Source organism: Vidua chalybeata, chromosome Z, assembly GCF_026979565.1.
Source record: "Vidua chalybeata isolate OUT-0048 chromosome Z, bVidCha1 merged haplotype, whole genome shotgun sequence".
Lineage (NCBI taxonomy): Eukaryota > Metazoa > Chordata > Aves > Passeriformes > Viduidae > Vidua > Vidua chalybeata.
The window spans coordinates 40,750,468-40,776,600 of NC_071570.1; the positions used below are offsets into that span (position 1 = coordinate 40,750,468).

Here is a 26,133-nt window from a genome sequence, read left to right on the forward strand (position 1 = left end):
AGTCTGGTTGCCAGAGGGGACTTAAACTGATCCAGGTTTTGCTGGCATGATGAGAAGTTTGGCTTTCAGGTTTGGCCAGGTTTGGCTTTCACTGATGAAGCCAGAGGAAGCTTGGACAAAGATGAGTTATACCAGAACAGACTAGCCACCTTGGCTTCCTCCATTCCCAGCAGGATGTTCTGAAAGCCCCTAAAAACCCATCTGTTAAAAGCAAAAACAAGACACCCCCAGAATGGCCTTGAATTCTCTTACTTCTTTATAAGCATCCAGATTATTAAGGTCTTGAAATACAAATCTAAATTTATCAGTGACTGGTGGAAACTGTGTAAAGGACATTAGGCAGAGTGAAAATGCTTTAATAGTTAAGGGAGGCAGGTGAGAGGGTCTGGGGCTGTGCATTTCAGTATTTCTCCAGTGGCAAAGATTCATGGCATGGGTGGAGCTCAGGGTGTCCTGGGTGGTGGTGGCACTGTGGGGTGGGGTTGTGGTGGGATGCCTTTCCAGGATGGAAACAGATTAGCATCTGGTGGTTCTGCAAACTGTGTGTGATGCTTTTCTGAAGTTAGTGGGCCATCTATTAACAGAAGAACAGAAAGGGGAAGGCAAGGGAATGTTAATGCCTTGCCTCCTAAAGGTTTTTGGGCAGGTCTGGGTTATAGCAGTGGTTCAGGATCTTGGCTCCATGCTGTTAATGACATTGCTCTGGTCTGAGTCCCCAGAGCACTGTTCCTGCCTAGCCAGCTTTGCTCTTACAGCCCAACTGAGCCCAGCTTGCATGGACCACAACCGTCTCCAGATGTGTGAGCCTGTGCACAGGTGCACACAGATGTGTCTGTATGTAGAGAACCAGCCAGGACTTGCTTTTGTACTGCATGGTACATTTTATCAGCAGCTCTTTTCATTCTTTGGGCCCATTATTGCTTTCTTACTGACATGGCTCATCTCAGGTAAGGATGAATGCTTTTGAATTGCATTTTACTTTGCAGTTAGGGAAGGCTGACAGCCATTCTACAGCAGTACTTGCCAATTAGTGTTGGTAAATGCCAGCATTACCTTGACTTTTGGTTAGTGGAAAATGTTCCTTTTCTTGCCAAGCAGAAAAGAAAGGCTAATAGCGCATTTCAGGAATCAAAACATGAGGCTTGAGATAATGTAATGGCTTTAAGCATTTTACTGTTTTGTTTAACTTGATGGGAAAAAAAAAATCTCACCCTTTTTCTGTACCAAAATGTATAACTTACTGTGAGCAAGGTAGTCCAATGAAGCTACTGAAGCTAAGTTGCTTTACATCAATTTTTTTTGGCAGCCTAAGCAGTAATTACTGTTTCATCAAGGCTTTTATGGGATTCTTGTGATGCATGGTTTAGACATCAATAACACTGGGTTTAGGTGTTAATGTAGATACTTTTAGTCATGTAAAGGCCTTCCTCAGAATCTGATTCAGTTCTTAACATCTTTTTATCTTTTGTGTTTTCTTCCAACTTTCATTAACATGGATCCTGGGGCTATCTACTGTCTTGAAGTTTTGATGTGCACTGTGATAAACATGTCTTCTCTCTTTGTTGCCTGTGTTGGGTAGGAAACTCTCTTAGGGGCAAGGGCTGTCTTTTAATTGCAGCTGTACAGCACTGACAAAACTTGGCCTTATTTTTGCTTGGGGTTTTAGGAAGTGCTTTGATGTAACTAGCAGTGAAATTACAGTTAATATTTTTTGCTGCCAGTTATGTTCCACCTTGCCATAAAACAACAAGCATCACAATTTTCTGGGTTTAAGTTGCTTGCTGCCAAGTTTTTTCAACTGACTTAAGATTCTGCCTGCCTTTGCTGTGATTTAAGTGATAGCTGCAGCTGTGGTGCTGTAGACTTTAATTTTGAGTAGCAACCTGTCCTTTTATCTTGTCTTTGTACTGGATTTTCCAAGGGTGCTTGGATGCAGAGATAGTCTGGTCTGAATAAGTTACAATGTGTTGATTTTACTGTGTCACCTTGAAACAAGGTCTTCACTTTTGGAAATGAGCTATTCCCAAAGGCAGTGTGGGAATGTTTGAGGCTGTTGCAGGAGGTCTCAGCCATATTCAGCTTCATAAACCATAGGTGAAAGTGCTTCCATTTCCCACCTACACAGAAAGTGGGTGTTTGGGCTCTTAATATTTTGTGTGCCATATTAAAGATACAGCAAACCCACAAGTGAAATGCAAATTCCAAGTTTGCACTGTTTTATGTTTTAATCATTAAGTGTGAATAGTTGAAACCAAGTGGACATGCCTAAAAATAGAGTACGTTGTCTGCTTAGGTGCTGTAATGCTTCAGGCATTTGTTGGAATTATACAGCTACATACACTTAATTTTTGAGGCAGAGTGCTGAAAGCACTGAGCAAACCCTAAAGATTCCTGCTGTGGACAGATGTAATACCAGTCCCTGTGAGACACCCCTCTTTAGCTGACATCAGTGTGTGGTGACCTAATCTAGGGTGGGCTTTAATCTGCTGCAGGCTGCAAGGGTGTTTTCTGAGAAACTTCAGACTAAGCAACCAGCCATTCCCAAAAGCCCACCAAGAGCATGAGGTTGGGTGAAGTACTCAGTAGAGTGCAAACACTTGTAGCTCTTAAAAGCCTGAGCCTCCTCAGGGGCTATTGCCAGGCAGAAACCCCCTAGGGCCAGAGACAGAGGAGAGAATCCTTTGTCTGGTCTCACAATAATGATTCTGCAGATGGCAAGAGTGGAACAGTTCAGAGGGGTGCAATGCAGATGGTGATGGTTCAGGATGACAAATTATTCCAGCAGGTTTTTGTGAGGGGTGGTGGTACAGTTCAGGTGCTTGCACTGGCTGATAAAATGTTTAAAGCCCTTGCCAAGGAAATGATGTCAACAAGCAGTCTGTCTGGGGAGATGGATCCCTGGACAACAGTCTTGCTTAAAGTCATGGAATTTTCATCCACTCTGCTGTGCTGCCTGTTTTGTGTATTTTAATTATGTGTTTGGGGGAGGGTATGTTTTGCTTTTTACTGTTCCCCAGGCTTCATCCCCTAGGACTTCTCTTTTCATGGGGAAAGTACTCACATTTTAGTGAAAAGATGCCAAATGTCTGGCGGCTGTTTGTCCAAACCAGGGGACTCGTGAGATCAGAAACTGACACTTGAACTCAATCACAGTTGTGTCTGTGCTTCTGGCTCCTGCTTTGAGGACATGGGGAATTTATATCATCAATACTGTGTGATTCTGTTGGGTTTGGGGATTTTCCACCTCTTTTAAGTAGTGTAGGAGACACACTGTATGGCTTGCATCATCCAGAGGCAGAAGCCAAAGGCTTCAGTTATTCAGCATTAAGAAACTTTCATAGGCAGCAAGGATGGACAAAGAACTCGTGTCTTGGAATAATTTATTGATAAAGAAATTTAAGACTATTTTCTTCCCCTGCTTTTGATTTATCTTGGAGTCGTTTAGCTTGCTTGTGCAACAATGAAAACAAAAACCAGGATAGTAGATGAAAGCAGGAGTCCTGCTTTCAGATCAGCCTTAAAAACAACTTGGCTAAGATCAGATAAAAAATACACTCATTATCCACTAATGAAATAATTGCTTTGTTATGAAACTGCAAAAATCAGATTTTGGTGTGATTTTCTGGTGCTGAGTCATTCACATTCATATCTGAGATGTGAAGAGTGATGGCTTTTGACTGTATCTTAAGACTGATGTGTTCATGCTGCTTACCTGGTATGTGATGGTGCAAGTTAATTCCCCAGCAACTGATCTGTCTGTCCCACCTGCCTGCTGGGGAATAGGAGATAGTGGGAAGGAGGCGTGATGTGATCCAAGGTGGGGCAGGGAGCTGGGAGTAGTGCTTTTAATTGATTTCACATCAGTGAAGGATGCTGGGCAGTGGTGTATGCTGTGACCATCCCAATGTTCTCCCTGTTCATGTAGTGAGGGTTTGTTGCACTACAGAGTCCAATGTCATGTGTTTCTGTTCAGGGCATTTTGTGCTGGTTTTCTGCTCTGTGTGATCAGCATGCTGGTTGCCAGCTGCTGTGAAGCTTATTGAAGTAAATTTTTATAATGCATGGAACTTGGAACTTTCTGTTAGGTGTTGCGTTTCCAGAGGAGCTTCGTGGCTGGTGAGAAAGATCTCACTGCTTGCTTGTGCTGCTCCTAATGGGAGACCCTGAGAAGTTTGTAAGTGGAAACTGGTCCCTGCAGACAGACAGTAAAAATCCATGTTGAATTGTGGAGGGAGGGAGACATTCTGTGGGCTGTATTCAAGTCCATGTCAGTCAGTTGGTGTGTGCATACAGATTTTGCATGGTTATTGATATTCTTATCAGGGCTTATCTCTGTTTTTGTTTTAAAATTGTTACATATTTACATCAGCTTCATCTGAATTGCTGCTGTGACAGAAAGTGCTTTTTCACAGACAACTATTTTACATTTTCCTTTTTACTGTCTAGCTTTTTAACTACTTACAGTGTTTCTGTTTTCCATTTGTTTACACCTTGCTCCTGCCAAGCTTGTCTTTTATGAAAGATTTCAAAGCAATTTTTTTTTCTTTTGTATATACAGATTTGCAGCTTCTTGAACACAGCACAGTCAAAATAAGTCAAACCCCTTTTAGATCCCCTGCAATTAGCTAGTGAAGGGGAAGCGGGGGAAAGAATGGCTCCAGTGTCTTTTGTTCATTTATTTATTTATTTTCCTCAACACTCGGAGGAAAAACGTTCCTTTTTGTTTTATTAATGATGTGCTTATGAAATGGAGTGTTTGATGGTGTGCACTCGGAGCAGGCAGAAGGCGAGCTTCCCCACATCGTGCTGGCAGCACGCTCCCTTTCTGATCCGCAGCACTCTTAGTTTATTCCAGATGTGGGCTCGCTCTCAACAGAGGCTGCTCGATGTACAATGGCATCACAGTGGAGAAAGAACAGCCTGTGGGGACCCACTGGAAGCTGACAGTTGTATTCTCTATTCTCACTTGTGGTCTGTTACATAAGATGACCCTTCCCCTGTGGGCCCCCCATTTTGCAGTTAATCCAAGTAGAATATTCATGCTGTCTTTTAAAACATTTTAATTATTTGTAACCTAGGCACTTTGAAGTTGATCAGATTCAAGTGGGAAAATCTGGTCCAAAGGGCTGCCTGCTTGAAAGAGCCAAGTTGGGAGGAAAGTTGAATCACTAAGAGTGATGTAACTGTGGAGAACAAAAATTAGCCATTAGTCCAGCTGCAGCCTGACTTGACCGTTTGTGTTTCTGCTTGCTGTGTAAGGCAAGTCAAAAAATGCAAGTTTGGAAGGGATTTCAAGAGATGACCCAATCTCATCCTGTCCTCCGAGACTGACTTTGACAAGAGTTGGTTCATCATGTTCATGAAATCCTTTGCTGGGAGGAATCCATGTAGGCAGGGCTGCTGCTGCTTGGGATTACAAGCGAAGTCCGTGGGGTGCATCTGGGCAGAGTTAAGATTTGTTCAAGTCCCTAACAATGAATTTTTGTTTCTTAAGGCTTTGAAGCTCTCAAAACAAGCATGTCTTTCTGAGTGTCCATCTTGGCCAAGTCTCCCGTGAATTGCATGGTATTTTTTGGATTGTCATATACAAGTATTCATCTCATTGTGAGAAACAAAGCCTGCTCCTCAGAATTTGAAGAGTTTAATAACGGATAATAAGGGATAGATCAACAAAGCAAAAGTAATAGCACTGGGTGCATGGCAGCAGCCAGAGGCTTGCCCAATTTTTTAGCAAGCAGTCCTTTCATACTGTTGCAGTTGCATTACTTTCTCGAGTGACTTTGCACGTTTTCGAAGCTGGTTTACCATAACTGCGCCTTAGGTTGCCACAGCATTGCATAAGTCCACAACTATAGTCTCCAAGGGTCCATCAGGGGGACAGTCCGGTGTGTTCTTATGATATCTCTTTAGACTCCTTTTATGGTATTTTGTTCTATGCCTGTGCTATCTTGGTTATACATTTTTCAAGTTTGGTGGTATCTTATGATACATCTTCTGCAAGCACACTTAAATCTTGTGATAGCCTTGCTTTATGCGCAATTTTAGTTATACTGTTCCCAAAAGCAATTACGATTTGCACTTTATCCACAGAAGTAGTTACAATTTGTAATAATTTGCAAAAACATATACATAGTAGCAAAAGCCAACTGTTGCATAGCCGATTATAACATCCTGTTATGTCATGAGCCTGTCCTCAAGTGCTGCACAGGGTGACCTGCCTTTGGCTAAGGAATATAGTGATGTCTCCTAAGGAGTAAGCAAGGCTGCTTACTGCTCCCTGCTCACCTGCTCCCTGGCTACAGTAGGGGCTGGTAGTGCCTCCCTGTCCTTGATGAGGATTTCTGGAGTTTGAGACTGAGCTGGCATCAGCACATCTGTGCTTTGTGCTTGAAGTGCTTTTGCACCAAGAGCTATGAGCGCACATGTACAGATTTCTTGTGCCACTGGTGAACAAAGGTGAGGGGGAGGTTATTCTGAGTTTTTTATAAGTGAAGCTGTGAGAATTATTCTGAGAGGATGGGAAAATTCAGATGTTAATAGAAATGTGGTACTGACAGCAGCTGAGCAGCAACCAGAATCGTGCAGCTGATCAAAGAAGAGCAGTCAGTATTTAAACTCATCCTCTGGGCAGGGATTAAGCAGGCTCCAAGGGCAGTGACATCAGACCTGCAAAATGCCAAAACTAACTACACTTGGAGTTTCCTTTGGGTATTGCAAGTCTCTGGAGTGGAGTGAATGCACCAGAATCCTAGCTCTTATTAAAGACTAAGTGAGCTTGTAGTCTTTTTTGTTCATGAAGGAAAGCTTGAAAATAGGATACTTCAGCAATTTTCAAAAATGAACTCATTCATTGCTACTTCTTTTTTTTTTTTTTTTTTTTTTTTTTTTTTTTTTCTTTCTTATTTTTTAAATAATTTAAGCTTTGTGTGGTTGAACCTGGGAGTCCCCAGTAACTCAGCAAAACCAGCTTTAAGTAAAATGCATTTACAAATCCTTGGAACTGGAACAGAGCTTTACTATTAAAGCTTTCCTGTGATGGACTCACTTAAGATGCACATTCAAAGCAGCACCATTTTTAGTCAGCTGTGAATTTTCCCATGCTGCTCTGTACAAAAGACACAGCAGCTTAATGGGGAGGGAAAGGGGGTTCTGCTGGACACCCCCTTTCTCCAGAGGCCTCAAGGAAAGGCTGGCAGTCTGCTCTTTAATACATAGCTTTCAAAATCTGGAAGTGACATCCCTCAGAGGTATGTGTGTGTTGGTGGGGGGCTTTTGCTTTCAGTGCACGGTTAAGTGAAGAGCTATGAATGTTTTATGAAGAAAAGGGAAAGAACAGTGAGGGGTTCTGATTTCCAGATGACAACGCTGAGTTGTTTATTCCCAGTGAAATCCCTGCATCTGACCAAGGACTGAAGGGACAGCTTTTTCTTACACAGGACTTGGTGACAGTGGCATTTGAAAATGAGTGAAAGAAATAAATGTTTGAGCATGTGCCATATGGTTTTGTTGTCTTCGTGGATGTGTTTATCTGCCCATGTTTGGACTGAGTAGTGCTTTAGTAGTGCTTTACTTCGCAATGCGTTTGATTACTTTGCAACGGCTTTTGATTTTAGTGGGCATTGAAAGGGAATGAGATTGGTACTTGCATGAAGAGCAGTGGAATTTTGCCATTTGCTCTTATCAAGTGCTCTGTATATGAATATTTGAGAGTTGGTTAGTTAAGAATAAATTTGGGAGTTTTTGCAATAAAATGTGTGATAGAGAAGAGCGCTAAGGAGTGCAGGCCAGGCACATTGTGGGCATTGGTGTAACTTACGTTCCAAAAAGCTTTTCCAAGTCATTAAAGGCAATTTTATGACTGCATTGTTAAATTTTATTGGAAAGTCTGCTTCCAAACTGGGTTTAGCAAAGGGACATTCAAAGTGGCATCTTATGAGGAGAATGGATGAACATCCTTTCAGCCTGGGCTTGGTTGGGGGAGGTAGAGAGATTGTATTTCTCTGCTGTACTGTCTTCATTATGTGTGCAAGGTACTTCACTACAATAAAACTTCTCTGGAGCATTTTCATGCTGTAGTTCAGTTCTGGTTTTTAACTAGATAAATATAGTTGACTCTTGCCCCTGCATTTAATACTGTGTCTCATGTGTCACTCTAATTTATTTTAAAGCATCCTCTGTCCTGACATGTCCTGTTATTCAGCAGGAGACTGGGCTTTTATAAAGGCATTGAAGATCCCAGTTGGATCTTGCTGGGATATTGCCCATCTGCAAGTCTTTCAAGTTAACAAATTACCCACAGGTGTATATTTTCAGGCTCAACTTTTGGGTCACCTGTTAAGGAACCTGGTTTGTTTTTTTCTGTTTCTCCTACCTGTGGTCTAAGGGTTGGGATTCATTTATATCATAGTTGTTATTATTAATATTCACGTTAACATTAGTATGTTAGTATTGATAATAATTAATTATTCTTGTTATTTTTCACTTTATTCTTAAGATACTGTTGCAGATACTGACCTCTTCCTTTATCTGAAAAAGTTGTATTTTAAAAGTTTCAGGGCTCAAGTGGAAAAAACCCCCATATTTTCTTCACTTAATACTCTGATAAACAACAGTGGCCTAAAATCTGCAGGTTACTGCTACAGCCCTTGGCTTTGCTGATACATTTGGCAGTTCTCCTTCTCAAAAACAAGCAGAAATTTGTGCATGCTCTTCACAGTTTGCTATGAAATTTTAATCATCTTTGCTACTTGGGTGTTTGGGTAGTGAGTTACTTGTGTGCATAACACACCCAGTCAGAAATAGCTGACCTGGTGCCTGGTGACTACAACACATGGCTTAAAAATTGCCTCTGAATTGTGCATTTTGCTGTCTTACAAGCTTGAAAACTTCCAAGGGTTTTTCATAATTCTGTAGTCCTGGCTCTTCCCCTCTCTGACAGCATCCTGGCAACTTCCTTACTTGTCTTGCTTGCTTGTTTTTGTCTTTCCTTTTTTGCTCTGCTGATGCTGTCACACTTGTGTTTCCTTGTGCCTAGTCCTGCCAGTAGGACTCACAGGGGCTAGTTTCTGTTTTGCATTTCATATTGCTCTGGAGTTTGTAAACCACTTTTTGATTAAATCTTTACAGCAATTAAAAATAACCAAAACCAATAAAGGTGTCCTGAACATTGCTTATTACTTTGCTTATGCTGAAAATTATTCTCCACAGTGGGTAAACTTATTATTTACAATCTGTGCCACAGCTGCCCAGTAAGAAATACTTGATTGGCAGCTGATAATTTGAAGTTAGTGGGGTTTTTTTCTGTGTCTCAAATCCTGCAAACCCCTCTGGAGAGGGAAGCACTGCTGTGTGATGCAAGTCCGGTCCCTGCTGCAACAGCAGCTGCACCACCTGATGTTCAAGGTCTCCCTTGAACCACGTCTTGCTCCTCTGCAGACCTGCACGGCTCATCCTTGAGTTTTGGCGAAGGGGTTTGAGGCCACTGTTTGCTCCAGGAAGGATCAGGGCATTGAGAGCAGCGCCTCTGTGTGCCTCAGAAAAGCTGCAAACACCCCTGCAAGGAAACGTCTACATGCTGACCCTGCTCTGTGCTGCCTCCTCCTTTCTGCCTCCTTCACTTGGACCACAGCTAACATAGCAAAGCTCAGCAGAAACACCAGTATAGCTTGGGCTATACAGGTGTGTGGTGATGGGCAGCAAGGTGCTAAATAGCTCCCTCCCATACCCTCCCAGCCTTCTCCAAATCCAAATTGAAGGACTTTCTGCACATTTTCTCTCAGCAAGAAGGTTGCCGCATATGGAAGATGCACATCCTAAAGGGGACGGACGGGCTGGGAATCCAGATAACGGGAGGCAGAGGGTCGAAGCGGTCCCCTCACAGCATCATTGTCACCCATGTGGAGGAAGGCGGCTCTGCACACAGGTGAGATGACAGTGGTACCTTCATGGTGGTGGGTCTGATGGAATTACCATGGCCATCGCTGTTATCTGGGTTCATGAGATGAGTTCAGGGGTTTTGCTCTCCCATGGTGTGAGAGTGAGAATGTGGGCATTTTCAGACTAAAAATTTATTTTTGTATTTCATCACTGAAGCGTCTTCTAGAAGGTTTTGTCCAAACCGTAGACAGATCAAACACTTGATTGGTGGTGGAGGGAAAACCAAGGAGCCTGATGGCTTGTTTGGGCTTTTCCCCCAAGTTCATTTTTGGAAGATGTGCCTTTCCCATAGTATCAGTTGTGCAACCCTAGGGTGCTCACTGACTGCCCTGCTGTTCCTGATGGAGTGGAGATGGGGTGGAGATGGAGCTTGCTGCTGTTCCCTTACCTAATCCAGTGGGTCACAGAGAAGACTTGTGGAGTCTCAGCCCTGCAAAGAGGGTGGAATTCCCCTGGTTATAACAATTATTTCCTATGGGCACCTTTCTGAGCCCCTTTTTCTGGAAAGTAATACTGCACTGATCCAGGTGCAAGCTTAACATAGTGAGATCATATGTTGTCCATGCCTCCACACCCCACCACGTTCCAATGCAGCCCAACACTGTGGTAGAACCACCCTGCAGCTCCATGTTCCCACTCTTGTTTCTGCAGGGATGGCAGGCTGATGGCCGGCGATGAGCTCCTCATGATCAACGGGCAGTCACTGGTGGGGCTCTCCCACCAGGACGCCGTGGCCCTCCTCCGCTCGGCCGCTGGCCTGGTGCAGCTGGTGGTCTCTAGCAAGGTACAGACATCTCCTGGGTGGTCTCACAAATGTACATCCACAAGTTGAGCAAGTGCTGCGTGAAAAGGGCGTATTTTCCATAGGGAATCACGTGTGCACTTTTGCTGCTCTAAATTTAATGCATTGCAAGGGGAAATATATCAGTAGCTGCCATAAATCTGTGGCAAATCAGCACAGTATAGACCAAATTAATGATTTGCTTGTATTGTTACTGTCGCTCAGTGTGCAGATGAGTATTTATTCATGCAGACGTTACCTAAGTTTCAGCCAAAACCACTTTCTTAAAATTACATGCTAAGTAAAGCAGGCTGTTCTGAGCCTCTTCTGCTTCCTGCCTGCATAGCCTGTGTACTTCTCATCTCTGTCCTATCTGTGTGCCTGAGATTTCTTGAAAATTATCTCTTGGCTTGAGTTCCTTATTTTGTCCTTGTTAATAGTGTGGAATGGAGCTCTTACAGATAAAGGAACATGAAACTTTAGGGAAATGAGACTGGAACTCATTTATCAGTTGGACTCTTCGTTCTGCCTTGATCACTGAAGAGGTTGAGGGGATGTTACATAATATTTTGCATCTTTGTTTAAGAAAATCTCACTCACCTCTATTTGCTCTTCTCCATGGAGCTTATCCTGCTGCCCCAGACCTGGATTGCTGCAGGTGTTTGGTGGGTGGCCAACCAACTCCCAAAAGCACCCAGGGATCTCAAATTAGGACCTGCCTGCAATGTGGGGGTCACCAGGGCCTTTGAGGTGGTGACAGGAACATCTTGGCCCAAACAGTGCACTCATATACCTGCATTTCCAGGGTGGCAGCAAGCCACTGTGTCAGAATTTTAAATTTTCTTCTTAGCTTCACCTTCAGATTTCCCCTGCCATCGCAAAGCAGGTTTCTCTGGTTTTAATGTCTGGATGCTTTTAAGGCTTCCCTGGATGCTGCATGCTCATGTTTTTCAAGAAGAGGCTCTATTCCACCATATCCAAAGTGAAGAGCCTGTGACTTCTCTAGCATTTCTGTTAGACATTGAAGTTCATTGCAGACCTTCTTCAGAGTCACAAGTGTTTATTCTGGAGATACCACACTTTGTCCTGAAGTAGGTAAATTTTGTGTTTCCCTTAGACAGCTGGTCTCTGCCAAAGCACAAGGCAGCAGACTGCATTTGTTTCTCCTTAAAATTAAGTGCTTGTTCCTATGGTGACCTCATGAAAATAATCATCATGCATAAACTTAGGGCATAAAACTTCACTTCCCTGATCAGGCTGTGAATCTGCTTGTCCTCTGCTCTGTGTACTTGGACAGTTTTCATATCCTCAGAAGGGGGACTTTGAAAGGCAAGCAGAAGGGGATACAGCCTGTGCCATATTTCTGTCAGCCCCAGAAAAGGTGTAGATAGGTGAAGTGTTCCCTTGTAGCTCCCTCTGGTTATTATTTGTTAGTATAGGAATGCAGCTTTGCCTTTTGGTCTGGCAATCGGTAACACAGAATTTGTTCTGAAAGCAGTGAGTCTGTCTGGCCACTGCTTTTGGCTGAGGCACATGCTTGCCTGCCAGAAAACATGGCAAAGACTGGAAGCAGATGCTTGAGCATCAGGAATGAGTTGGTAGAGGACTGGTGGGTCAGTTTTCTTTGTATTGTACTAAGTAGCATTGTCAGGGTATTATTCTTATGTCTGTAGGTAGATAAAAATGTAAAGGGAACATCCATAGGGAGAGAACAGGAGCACAGGGGTGATTTGGGTTGCAATGAAATGAGTAATGAGGTCTGTCAACTCTCAGTTCACTCTCAGTAACATTTACTAAATCCAAAGTGGGGAGGAACAGGCTGCCGAAGAAGCATTTATTTTAAATTCTTCTTTATAAAATCTAAATGTTTTAAACATGTATTGGCCTGTGTTTACTATATATACACTTTAAAACCAAGCCTGCTTTTTATAACCAGACTATTAAAAGTTTGTGCATGTGGAAGTATGTAACATGGGGAGGATTACCAGGGAGCTCACACTGGGCAGGTGAGATGGGGCAGTTTTACTGTGACACTGGTGTTTTTCTGCATGTGATGTAATATATTGTATTGTATCTCGGGTAGGAATCTTCTGAAGGGGATCTTCTGAAGTATCCATCTACCAGTTTGCCAGACTTGCTCAGCACTTGCTCAGTCCAAGACTCTGTTTCTTGCACTGACAATAAGGAAAACGAAGAGCCGGAAGAAGATGTGAAAGGAGTGAATGTGTCTCCTGAAAAACTGGTTGCTGTAAGTGTGTTTTGGTGTGACATTTTTACTCTCTCTCAAAGCCCATTTGCATCTGTCAAATTCTTCTAAAGCCTGACATGGAGCACGTCCTCGGGACCAGGCAATCCCATCCCACCCAGCCCTCCTCTGCGTGGGATGTGGGGGAGAAGCTGGAAAGGGGATGGCATTTACCATAGCCCCTGCCATCTCTGAGCTGCAGCAAGGCAGCAGCACAGGGAACAGGAGCTCTCCAGGCCTCCAGCCTATGTTGCAATCATGGTTTTGTTTTTCTCTTTGATTGTTTTCCACCCACTTCAACTGCTTTTGTTGGATCTGATGCAAAGTCTCTTGCCATGCTTATGCAGTTACATGCTCTTCTTTCCCCTCCTGTTGTAACAAATCTTCTTTAACAGTTTATGATCCAAGTCTTGAAGTTTGTATTTGCTCTGTCAAAGCCAGCAGACACTTTGGAGGAGGGATAGGAATTTCTGGCTGTGAACCATAGTTGAAGTTCTGAATAAATGCTGCTGGTTGATAATCTCACTTGCATTCTCTTCAGGGCTGCATTAAGAAGAGATTAAGTGGGTTATTGTTATTTATTTGTAATATAGCAGCTCTATGAAACTTCATAGGTCTTCTGGGCCTTTCTTGTATGGTGCAGACAAAAAAATAAAATTATGTTTCTAATCTAAAGAGCTCGTGGACTGGTTTTCTAGCAAGGGAAGGCAGATGGATTCACTTGAAGGTTTTATCTATTTCTTATTTTCCCTTCTTGTCTTCCCCTCACACTCTTTTCTTTTAAAATAAATCAGTTAAACCTTTGGATGGCTCAGATATGATACTGGTTTTGTGATTTGTTTTGATTTTATATTTTTACACTTACACCTGAGCAAAAAGACTGTTTTCCAGGATGAGTCTCATGATGCTGGTGTTTACTTCCTACCTGCCTGTCATCTCTGACTTACTTTGAGTCAATGTTTATAACAGTCTTATACATCTTAATACTCCAACAAATTTTGTTACATCTTCATTGTCTTCTCTTCTATGTTCCCGGGTGCCTTTTTTGGGGGATGAAGGGAAAAACAAAAATTTTGGGACACTTAGCATGCTGATGTTGATGTAGTGTTTGTGTGCGAACGTGGGTGGGCATCTAAGCATTCTTTCGACTATAAAAATACTTTGAATTCTTCTGCATATCATGCTTTCCATTCTGGTAATTTCTAATAAAGCTATGGCTCAGCAGCACTTAAATACAAAAATCAGATATGACAAAATTTAATTATGTGTGGCTTCAGGATTAAGCTCCCTGGCATTCCACTGACTCTTTCAGCACACACTGGGAGTTATTTGTCACTTGGTTTGCTCATGTCTATTCCAACAAGGCTCTGCCTGGTTGCCAGTGATGGCTTTTTCATCAAGTGTTTCCTTTCCAGATTAATGTAGTGCTCATGGAAGCTCAAGATGGTTGAGGTGCTCGTGACCATGAGGACACAGCTGCATGAACCTTCCAGAGCCCTTCTGCTTGGACTTAAGTTTAGAGCCTGCCCTGATGTCCATCACAGTGCCATTGCAGCTGGCAGTGGTGGTGGTCACTAACTCAGAGCCAGCTGAATTTGCCTGCCTGTCAGTCACTCTCACCCCTGATGGCAATAGCTCTTTGCTTTCAGAATACATCATTGGAAGGTTGAAGGGAAATCACAGAAATCTGGGTACAGTAAACACTTCAGAAGAGTAGCAGCAGGTTTTTTTATTTTTCATTGTCTTTTCTGCTTCTAGTAATTTCTTTTGTTGAAAGGATGTCATTCAAAGAAATGTAATAAGTTACTGGTGATATACTTTCAGGACCTTTCTGTTTTTGCTTGATCTGCAGATGAAATAATTGCTTTTCTGATCCAAAGTGCAGAATGTGTTTGTGTTCCCCTTGCAATTGCTGTGTCAGCCTCGGAGTGCAGACAGGGCTCTCTGCAGCCTGGGGTGGGCAGTCTGTACTGTATAAACCTCTCAGCTTTACCTTCATCCTCATCCATCTCACTCAGGTCTGGGCAGCCTGAGCTAGGCTGGGCTGTGCAAATATGCATACCACAGAGGAAGGTAAATGTATGAAAAAGATAAAATTCATGTGGCTTTTTTCACCTGGCAAGACTGGGGGGGATTTTTTATATCAAAGCTTAGAAGCTGATTTCAAGGCCAGTATGAAATCGAAGTATCACAAGATTTTTTTTTTAATGTATATAAATGCATAGTCCAATTTATTATTGCAAAATTGCTTTGGAAATCACTGCTCTGTGCTGCTCTCACGCTTTTGATGATACTCATGTGTCTTCTCTTTCTCTCAAATATATTCCATTATATCTGTACTGTAGATAAGGAATGACAGTGTGGCTGAGGATTAAAGCAGGAACTAAGCTGGACTATTTTTAATCAGTGCAAATGTAATTGTATTCGACTTTCAGGATGGGTGGTATTCAAGGTCTGCACCAGGTAACTGAGACTGTGATCTCAGTCTAAGAGTCAGACATCTTAGATTTGAAGCTGCCTCTCGGCTCAGCCCTGTCCAGGGGTTACCTTTCTTGCCTTTGACAAGAGGTTAATGGATTTTCTTGTTTACTCTGCGGGCCTTTGGAGGGACTTAAAGGGATGTTGTCAGGTGTTGGGTGGTTATGTCATAATGAGTAATTCAGAGCGTTTTATTGTCAGCTGAGGCTTCACTGTCTCTTTTCTGACCCAGAACAATGTCTATCTAATTCTTAAACTGGTCTAGAATATACTAAAAAACTTGCAGGTCCTTCTAGGTTTGTCAGAGGTATTGTGTCATTAACTTCTCTGTGAAGTTGCTGAATGTTCAGAGCCATAATGAATAGACCTGATGGACTTGCTGCTTTAGCACCTGATTGCCTAAAGGCTGAACCAGGCAGAAAAAACAATCACTTGGAATGAAGATATGTATTCAAATATTCATCCTTGTAACTACTGAGAACTCAGCTGGACCAGACTCTTAAGGAAAGTGATGTAAGTTGTCACTGTTTTGAAATGGGACACCCCCCGCCAAGACCCTTCCAACCTGGCTTATTTTTAAAATCTGTGAAAAAAAATAGTAAAAACGAAAATTATCTTTTCTAGATGCTGGCCATTAAAAAATTTCCCCATGAGCAGTTGTTTTCAACTCTTTTAAGTTCTGCTCCAGCATTTTTGGACAGGGAAATAGAGTCTGAGCAAGTCAGCTTCTGCAGGACACAGCAGAAGAGTTTAGTGACATTTGAAAACTGCAATTTAAGAGAAGTATCACTTTAAGTCTTACTTGAAAGTCCACTTGTTAAGTTTCATTAATAAAAATCACATAATACAATTTAAATGGAGTTCTGCTTTTACAGTCTTCTTATATAAAGCCCTGTTTAACATGAAACATGCCTTAAAGTTTTAACTTCATTAAGACTTGTGCTGCCAGGCAGGAAAAGGATTACATTAATATCCTTAAAGTGCATTTCTTTCAGGAGTAGTTTGTCCAAAACGTTCCTTAACTTCAGACACGAAGCACTGGTCAGAGTGTTGTGTTATCCTAAATGGTCCTGAGACATTTCAGGGATTTTAAACTCCTCTACCCCAATCCATATTTTGCCATGTACAGTTGACACTGCTATTATAAAATGTCACTATTTATGTCCAAGTGTGAAATAGGATAATATGATAGTATTTGCCTTATTTTTAATTCTAATTCTCTTTTACTAGAGCTTCTGTTGCTTGAATCTGTCATTGCACTGCTGGCTGGTGGAGCAACCTGGGAAGTGAACTCTAAAGAGAAGGCTCATCTACCAAGAATTTGCAAAGTGTCCAATGAATTTGGGGGATTTTTGGTCCCTAGACAGAAGCATGTGCCATTCTTAGTTCCTTCAGGAGTTACTTGCCTTTGTGTGGTTCAATATTTGATAATCTGAATATTTTTTAAATGTTCAGCTTCAGTGACCAGCTTTATATTAATGGCTTGAAATTTCTACAGGTTAGTAAAACACAGCAAGATGATGTCTGCCTCAGAAAGTTTGGATCTTTAGTTGCTGGAGGCAGGGATGGAAGGCTGGGGACTGCTTCTCTGTTCTTAAATCTTGTATTCTCCCCAGATTCTTAAATCTGCCATTCCTGATGCTGGAGGCAGGACACTGAGCTGAGTCTGTTCCATGCAGAATAGAACTGTACAAGAGAAAAAAGGAGGTCACCCTCATTTCTTCCTTTAGATGGGGTGCTGGGAAGGGAATTTGCCTCCCTGTGCCCAAGCTCTCCATGTAGGCAACGTCCTGGGCTGGGGACACTGCCTCTGGCGGCACGCCCCGCTGTGTGACCCTCTGCTGTGTGGTATCAGGGCCTTTCTACTTATATTTACTCATGTTCAGATGACCTGAAGTGTAGGATGCGCCTTCACATCAGTGCCGAGCGCGTTGCACACAGAGACATCCGTGAGCCTGCAAGGTCTTCGCCCTCCTACCAGCAACAGAAACAGGATGTCTGCTGTTAAAGGTTCCCTGTGTGATCCCGGTTACGTGATCCCCACCAAAGCCCACTTGGGGTTTTCATGCAGGACATGTAGCTGAAAGGGGATAAATAAACCTGTTTGGTGAATGTGAAGAATTGCATTTGTTTAACTCCGCTCCCTCTCAGTTTATACTTTTTTTCTGTGCTATTGGACTGACTAGTTGTTTTCTGTCATGAGCCTTTCTGTCTTACCAGGGAATCCACGCATAATTACCTGTAGCATGCAAGCACAATGAAGAACTGGATAACAATGCCATAACTTTAAAAACAGTCTTGGGGTCAAAAGTTCTTCTGGAAACAGAGAGAGAAAATTTCAGAGAAAGCATTAGCATTGAGAAGGAACAGGAAGCATAACTCAACAATTAAATGTGTGCAGGGCGTGGAGAGGGGCCCTGTTACTTGGAGTACTGGAATGTTTGTTCCCATTAGGGCACTGCATTCTCAAAACAGGCTGCAGAAACACCGCTCACTCCTCAAACAGTGCTGCATGGCTGGGAGAAAAGCAAGAAAAATACTTTCCTGGCAGAAATTTGCGTAGCAATGAAAGGCTTTAGTTAGGGGTGGGTGGAAGGGGAAGAAATTAAAGAGCCTGATGTGGGTTTTTTTTATGTACTGGGAAGGATTCAACAACTCTTTTCCTCTTTGTGGTGATGACTGGCAATGTTTGCAGATCCTGCCCTGTGCCCCATCACTCTTGGAAGGGGCAAGCAAGGGCAGGGTCCAGCTGTACCTTGGTATGGCTCACAGCTGCTGCTCAGCTGCAAATGCCGAATTTGTTGAAAGTCTGGCTGTACGGTACATTTCTGAGGTGCAGTCTTGTCCATCATATCGATGGGTCTGTGCCCATCCAGTGCCCTTCCCTCATGCTATGGCTGATGAGACACACTGGGTCCTACAGTGACTCCAGATGCAAGTTATATACAGAATACATATAGTTAGGAATGTGGGCAAGAGAAAATGACAAAATGCTTGGAGACCAGATCTTGTTCACACATTTTACTATCACATTAAAATAAGCAATTGTAGTTGGACTTGTTGTGGGGGGGGGTGGGGGGTTGCTCAGTGATGGGCTGGTTGTAGTGCTGCGACACTGGTCAGGGCTGGGAAATATGTTGGCACACATCACATGAGCTGGGGGAGGAGGAAGAGTGCTGAAAGGCTTCCAGGGGTGCAGTGTCACTGGATTACTGTTTTTCACACATTGTAAAATTCACCTTGTCAAGGAGACATTAACATGAGTGGGTTCTTCAGTCAGGAGGGAGCTCCTCAGAGCACTTCTGTTGTTCCATGTGCCTGGCTCCCAGCCCTTCTGGGCCTTTTCCTACTGCTTCCATCTTAAAGGCAAAGACCAGAGAAAACTCTTTCACCTAGGATCCAGTACCTGAAGGGTTTTCTGTAGACATGATGCTGTGTACAAATCATGAATACCTCCTGTTGCTTGAGCTGGTGGAACATAACCTTTCTTACTTGACCGTAAATAACAGTGTGGACAATGCCCAAAGTTAAAATTTTTGTTCTTCCCATGTGATATATTTGAAAGCTGAGTCAGCAGAGTAATAGAAGCATAAGTTTATCTATGGTACAGGTTCTGCATGGTCTTTGTTTTTGTGAATGAGGGCTTTTCCCATAAAGCATCAGATACAGTACAGCCTGTCTCTCATTTGGCTGTTTGGATAAATGCCCAGTTCTGAAGGAGATGAACTGCCTTTAACAAGCTAAAAATAACACCCTCATGGCACTGGAACAAGAGAAATGCTGTCACAGCCATGCAGTTCACATACATTAGCAGAAGGATGATGCACACTCTAGAATTTTTAAGTTAGTGTGAATGTCTCAGTACCACATCTGCAACTTTTTGACTGTGTGCACTGTCCAATCTTGGTTGGAATCACGTAAAAATAATTTGAGATGTGCTGTGCAGCATCCATAATGTATGAGGCTTCAGATCCTTGAAGATGCAGGTATGAAAGACACTTCATCCAGGTATGAAAGACATTTAATTCTTACATATTCCATATCTTCTTGTATACTTAGGATGGTATAAAATGCCAGTTTGGAGCTGAAATCCAAAGTTCCCACCAGTGGTGTCACGGGAACGCTCTCTGCAGCTGTTGGTTGACGTTGGTATTAAGGTCTTGTTTCATTCTCAGGAGAGCTGTTTATTTTGCAGAGTGATTATTGCATATTTTGTTCTTCACTGGGAATTAAAAGATTGTCATTAAAAAAAAAAAAAAAGAAAGAAAAATAAGAGATAAGCAATTTGTTGTGTCCTATGATGTAAAGGCTTCAGATCTGTGCTAAGCCATGAACTGAGCATGTATTAAACAAAATAATGGAGTAGCTGAACCAGCTTTCACACTGCTTGAGTTCCATGTTTGTCATACATTCATAGAATCCCTTAGGTCTCTGCTGTTTACTAAGACTTGTCTTCTGGGATCTCTCTGCAGCACATAGAGACATCTCGTGGGCAGTGACTAAACTGCATGGAAAGCATGTGTCCTGCTTTTTTTGATGTTTAGGGGGAAAAAGGATAAAGCATAAAAAAGAGAACAGTGGGGATCTGTTTGTGTGCATTTGATTTGCTTTAGCTCAAAAGCTGTTTCTAGTGGAAAATCATAATATACTGCAGAAGAAGAGTAATCTTGTCCAAGAAGGATTGGGAACTATTTTGCTGCGAGCATCTCACTGTTTCCAAGGCATGTGTTGTCTGCGATACGTGTTTCTTGGAAAACGTGGCTGCATTAGCCATTTCCTGCATTTCTTCCTATTTAAAAGGGTATTTTTTAGAAGTTTTTTCTATTCAAAACATTATGAATAATTTTAGTGACTCTCTGGATATCTGAAAATGGAGTGTGCTTTGCTTAGCTGCAGCTCTGACCAATGAGTCATTGGAGCCAGCACAGCTGGGACCCTACTTCATCAAGAACCTGCCAGCCTCTGAACAGTGGTGTGTCAAACACATTCAAGAAGGTTTTGGAGAGTCTTGTAAAAAATAAATATAACAATTCCTAAGATGAGAGTAGCTCAGCTCTGCTACAGTACATTTCCAGTCTGTTTACAGACTGGGCATGGGCAGATATTGCTGCTCTCTTTGTGCTGGTGGATGCCAGATTTTGTTTCTTGTGCAGTTTTGTGTATGATTTCTCTGTAGAATTTGAGAAGAGACACAAAAATAACTGTTAGGGGTTTCTGCCTCCTGAAGTGAATAGTAATTCCCTGTCTAGCAACTACTGCATTGTACTGAAGTCTTAGGGTTGCTTTTGAGTGCAGGCATTTGGTAAAAGTGGCAGACTAGACGCCACTATAAAAGCTTTTGTTTTGTTTATTTGACATTTCCACCTATTCAGAAAGCTGGGCAACTCCAGTTCTTGACTGTTGATCAGATTTCCTGATCTCTTGCTACACATGAACCAAGAGTTTTCCAACGCTTTATTTTAAATTAAGTAAAGGAGGGCTTGGGTTTCCATTCCCTTTGGCTGGGCAGGAGGAAGTATGGACTGCTTCTGGTGGTACCAGCATGTGTATTTCCCAGGTGAGCTTCTGGGCAGGGTGGTGGAGGCTTTGTTTCACCAGTGCTGCCAAACACAGCCCAAATTTGAGCCCTTCCGAGGCCTCCCTGGTGAGTGTGCAGAACTGCTGTCTGCCTTGTCAGCTTTGCACCAGGGGAGCAACCAGGGCACTGGTTTTTATAGAGGTGCCAGTTCAAGACACTGAATTAATGCTGGAATTAAGGTGATGTTCCTTCTCATTCCTCCATCCCTGGTTCCACGTGGTTCTCTGCTTTTGTGTCATGAAAGAGAGGAGAAACAATGCAAGTGCCCTTTGGAAGAGGGGTGTCCTCTAGCTTGCACCAAAAATTGCTAAGTCTGGATTTAATTTGGGCTTCTTTTGAGCTCTGTGATTCAATTTAGGGAGCTCCCTGGGCTTTGGGATGTCCTGTGTTTTGGAAAAATGTCCCTTGGTGCTGCAGCTCCTGATGTAGTGTGTTCCCACTTATCAACCTCCTCCTAGATCTGTGCAGCTTTGTACATGCCATAAAACATAGCAGTAAGACATGGAAAACTCAGTGCTCTCCAAGATTAGAAAATCCATGTCTTCTGCATCACTTGCAGTCTTAATTCTTGTAAATTATAGTGCTGCAGTTTGTAATTTATCTGTGAGATGGATCAATTAAAGTGAAAAAGAGCTAATTTAAAAGTGAAGGTATTTTACTTTCTGTGCAAGGAGAAAGGGGCATGTGGAGTTCCCTGCCTAGCAGATACATTTAAGGCTTAATGCATGCTGTGCCCCATAAAGCAATAAGTAATTGCACAAATAACTGAAACAGCTAGAATTATACCAGACTGTGGAAAAAAAAAAAATCTTGAAATTTTTTTGGAAGGTTAAAGGCTTTAAGGTGTCAGCTTGTCTCAAGGGACTAGGAAGAAAGACTTTGTGCAGGGAGCAGGTGAAGGTTTACATTGGGTGTTTGGGCATTGCTCTGAAGAGTCTGTGCTGGCTCCTCGTGGAGGCCTGTTGGGTTCCTCCTGATGGCTGGTGTTGGGGCATTTCATGGTTAAATGTTTGGGGTAGTGCTGCTTAAGGAAACGTTGTCATGGCTGGAGACCAGGACAGAGTGTGAATGGGACCAGAGAAGATGTAGAATTTTCGCATTGAGTTTGTGCTGGTGCACAGCCATTCCTCTTTCACATAGCTGTTCTGAAGAAGGGCAGTAGTCTTGCTTGTGGACTTGCTTTGCCAGTGTAGGTAGGACAGAATTTATTACGCTGTAGACTTCTCAGCCTGGTTCTCACTGCTTTGTTCCCAAACCACCAGGACAAACTGGTCTGCATGCTGCTAGCACTCCTCAGCAGAGCCAGCCAGGCTGTGCCGTGGGGAATTGGATGGGCTCGCTGATGGGAAAGGCAGCAGCTGAGGAGCTCTGCAAGGGCAGCAGAAAAGGAGTTTGCTTATTAAATTGTATCAACCTCTGTATGCTGTCTTGTTTTTGTAGATTGGCAAGGGATTGCCAAGCTGTTTGTGGTTAAACAGTGCAGACTGCCATAATCTTGCTCCTCATCTCGCCTAATTAAGAGCCTAGTCACGCTGGAGCTTTGCCGAGGCGAGGACTCCGAGGGCAGTTGTTTGTTCTGGTGCGGTGCCAGGACCGCGTGTCCCTGATAGTGCCGTTTCCTTTGAAATCAATTGAGATGTCACCGTCACTTGATCCCAGAGCTACTTAATGAACTGGCAAAATGGGCTCTATTTTTAGATCTCCCTTCAAACTACTGTGTGTGTTAAAGCTCCCCGTGTCCTTAACGCTGGGACAGCATTGGGAGGGATTTATTGGTTTAGTTTAATAAGAGACCTACAGGACTGAAATAATAAGCTTCATTTCCTTGAAAGTGAGGAAAATTAAAATGGCATGGTTAAATCTGGGCAGCCACCTCGAGACAGTAAAGCAGTATGTTCACTGCCAGAAGGATAAGGTGGAGCTGGGTTTTTCTTCTTGTCTAGATTATGAGAGAGCCAAAGATTACAGACACATGCCTTTGGAGAGTTCTTGCAAGCTCTGTAGATCAGATTTCTAAGTGTTTTCTGAATAAGATAAAACTCCTGGTGGTTTATTAGGCTAGCTCAACAACTTAAGGAATATCAACTTCATTGCAAAAGTTAGTGCCTTCCCCTATGTCTTTATAATTAGTGTCAGAAAAATACTTCTGCTAAAATAAAAAAAATACAGATAATTTAAATGTTTTTAATAGCACAGATAATTTACATATTTTTACTTCCTAATTGTAGTCTGAAGCCTAGTTGGATAAACTGTAATTTCAGGAAGCTGTTGAGAATGTCTTGAGTCTTTCCCTAGCATTGGTGTTTGCACACATGTGACCTTCTGTGGATCATACATGGATTTTGGAGGTTTGCTATCTGTAGGCTCACAGGCTCCAGGATTGCCATGAGGGGAATGTAGCTTGGGGTGCACAGTTTTAATACAAGTGGCAATTGTGTCCTGTTTTTTTTTCCCACCCCACTGGATGAAAATTTACATGGTTGCAGAATGCACTGGTACTTTTCTCCTGTGGCACAGTCAAAATAAAAATCAGCAAAAACCTCAACATATCAGCAACAAACCAAACTCAAACCCCATGTAGTAGAGGCATAAGATGTACTGAATAGGTCACCCTTGAGCCTGGGCCCAGGGTGGAATTTGGCCCCGGCAGAGATTATTTCAGCATCTCTTTGTACAATACTACAAACTAAGTCATTTTTTCTCCTCTGAGCTGGAGGAAGTGGTCTAGCTTTGGGCTTGAAGCTGTGTGGTCTTACCAGGTATAGCTGCCCATATCCATGCAGACTGCAAAAACCAAACAGCTCTACTGCTCCAGACTTGATCTGTGTTGTGCTCAGCTCCAGAAAAGTCAGATTGGACCCATCCCCCTCTGTTTGGATAGTTAAACAGCATGCCAGCAAAACTGGCTGCTTTAGGGAGACATTCGTCTTGTTTTTCTTCATCTCTGTGCTTCATATATTTCCCCACCATAAGAGTTAGCACTGGCCCTGTGCACCAGTTGATTTGTACACCTGTAAGACCACCATGCAATTTTTGTGTCTGTGAAAATGATTTCTACCCTTCCCTGAGAGGAGTCACCCTCACTGTATAAAGCGTGTTCCCACTTGTATGGTAAATTGCAATGTATCTTTGTGGGATCCATGAGGTCCTGTCCTCATTTCCATGTGCTTCTGCTGTTTTCTGGGTATCCCAGAAGTCTCTTGGAAGGAGAGCTTGGGATACTTTGGCTGTGGCCTTAGTGCTGATGGTTTAGGTTTCTTAGGTGGGGTTTTGAATCTAATGTCTTATGTATTTTCTGGAAGGCCCTTATCAAGATGACCAAATCACAGGTGCTGGGCTTTTTCAGACTGATGAATGAGTTGGATGGTTCTAAGTTTACATGGAACTGTGAGCTGCAAAGCATTTGATGGTGGAAGTGGACTCTAAAGTAGTTGCTGCAATGCTTTGAAAAATCAACAGCTACTAGTTAGAATATACAAACTATGTGTAAATTAAGTGTAGCTGTTCGTGTTGAAGGGGAAGGAATAAAAAGCAGTTTCCATTCCAGCTTCCTGTTTCTGCCAGTTTTATGTTTTCCTGAAGTTTCTACTGTTCAAACTAAAATCACAAAGTCTAGACTTTGCACAAAAGATAAACTTTGGCTTTGTTGGCTTGGGTATAAGAGGGATTGGGGGATGGGAGGCAGGTTGTTGGAAATACTGACGTTTTTAAGATTGAATAGCAGAAGCAGAAATTATTTTTACAGGAAAGCGTTTGGCTACTTGGGTGGGGTTTTTGAAAACTGACTTCCAGCAGTTCACCAGAACCTTCCAAAATGCAGGGGCTGGGCAGAGCCTGCCCATGGGCAGCTCTGCTTGTGCCTGAGCATAGGAGAGCAGGAGGCAGAGGACATGTGGCTATGCTGCTTACCTTGTTACTTGGCGTCTGGGCAAACACAGTCGGTAAACAGACTCCTCCTGTCCTGGGGCATTTACTCAGGGTTGTGGGGTTGTAATTCCACCTGTAAACTTTAATTGCTCATTTCCAGGCTTTTAAAGTGCTTAGCTGTCATAACTTTCTGTTAAATAAGCTTTTCATCATCAAGCTTTGCATTGGTGCTCAGCAGACACTAACAGTAAAATAATGCTTTATAAAAGTAGTTTTCTCTATAAAGATGTGATGTCTCTGGAAGCCTGCAGAGCAGCACAACTGGGAATAAAAGCTAGAATTTTGTTCAAATACATGCAGAAGCAACTGAGTGAGGTGCCATGGAGTGAGCTGAATGAATTCTGGAGGCATTAGTGTGGTGTCTTGCAGAGGATGCATGACCATAATGGCCAAAGGCATTACTAAAAATTATTTATAGAAAATACTTAATACAACAGCATGTTTTGGAAAACAAAGATGACATGCAATGGAATTTCCTGTCCCATAATGACAATGAGAAAAATGTCATCAACATCTCTGGTTTACAAGAACTTTTTTTTTTTTTTTCATTTCTTTTAGGTGATGGAAACTGAGAAGTCTCAAGATCCAGCTTGTGCAGAAGTGTCCAAAGGAAACAATCAGAGTTCAAATCTGGCAAGTGGCATACTGAAATACAGAAGTCGATCTCAAGGTAAAGCTGGACTGATAGAAAATAGCAATTGCAGATTTTTTATTGTAGTGTATTTATTTTAACTCTCTAAAAGTGAGATAGGAGTTCTTTGAAATCATATTAGTTTATTTTGGAAGGAAAATCCCATCTGTAGGATAGTTGTATTCAGCCTCCTGAGCTGAGCTATTGTAGGAACAGAAATATTATGCAAATTTTAGTAGTGTCTTGTTTGGGTTGTTGTTTTTTTGTTTTGTTTTTGGTTTTTGGGGGAGGGGGGTTTGGGGTTTTTTGGGGGTTTTTTTGGGTGTTTTTTTGGTTTTTTTTTGGGGGGGGTTTTGTGGTGGTTTTTTTTTTGGTTTTTTTTGGGTTTTTTTTTTTTTTTTTTTTTTTTTTTTTTTGGTTTGTTTGTTTTTTTGGTTTTTTTTAACTATTTGTGTTGTCTGTATATTTCAGTGTGCTCTGATCAAAATGCCAGTTATGGTGACTAATCTCCAGATTTTCTTTGCTTTGTCCCCAAGTCTTAACAGTAACCTGTGTGC

At 42.4% G+C, this 26,133-nt stretch overlaps 1 protein-coding gene across 1 annotated transcript in view; it reads left to right on the forward strand.

Annotated features, from left to right (window-relative positions):
- PDZD2 (PDZ domain containing 2) overlaps positions 1-26,133 on the forward strand; it is a 188,574-nt gene that overhangs the window by 123,702 nt on the left and 38,739 nt on the right. Inside the window, exons 5-8 of the mRNA XM_053932062.1 lie at positions 9,780-9,922; positions 10,588-10,720; positions 12,801-12,965; positions 25,504-25,615. Of these exons, the coding sequence (XP_053788037.1) occupies positions 9,780-9,922; positions 10,588-10,720; positions 12,801-12,965; positions 25,504-25,615 (553 nt within the window). The remainder of the gene's footprint in view (positions 1-9,779; positions 9,923-10,587; positions 10,721-12,800; positions 12,966-25,503; positions 25,616-26,133) is intronic.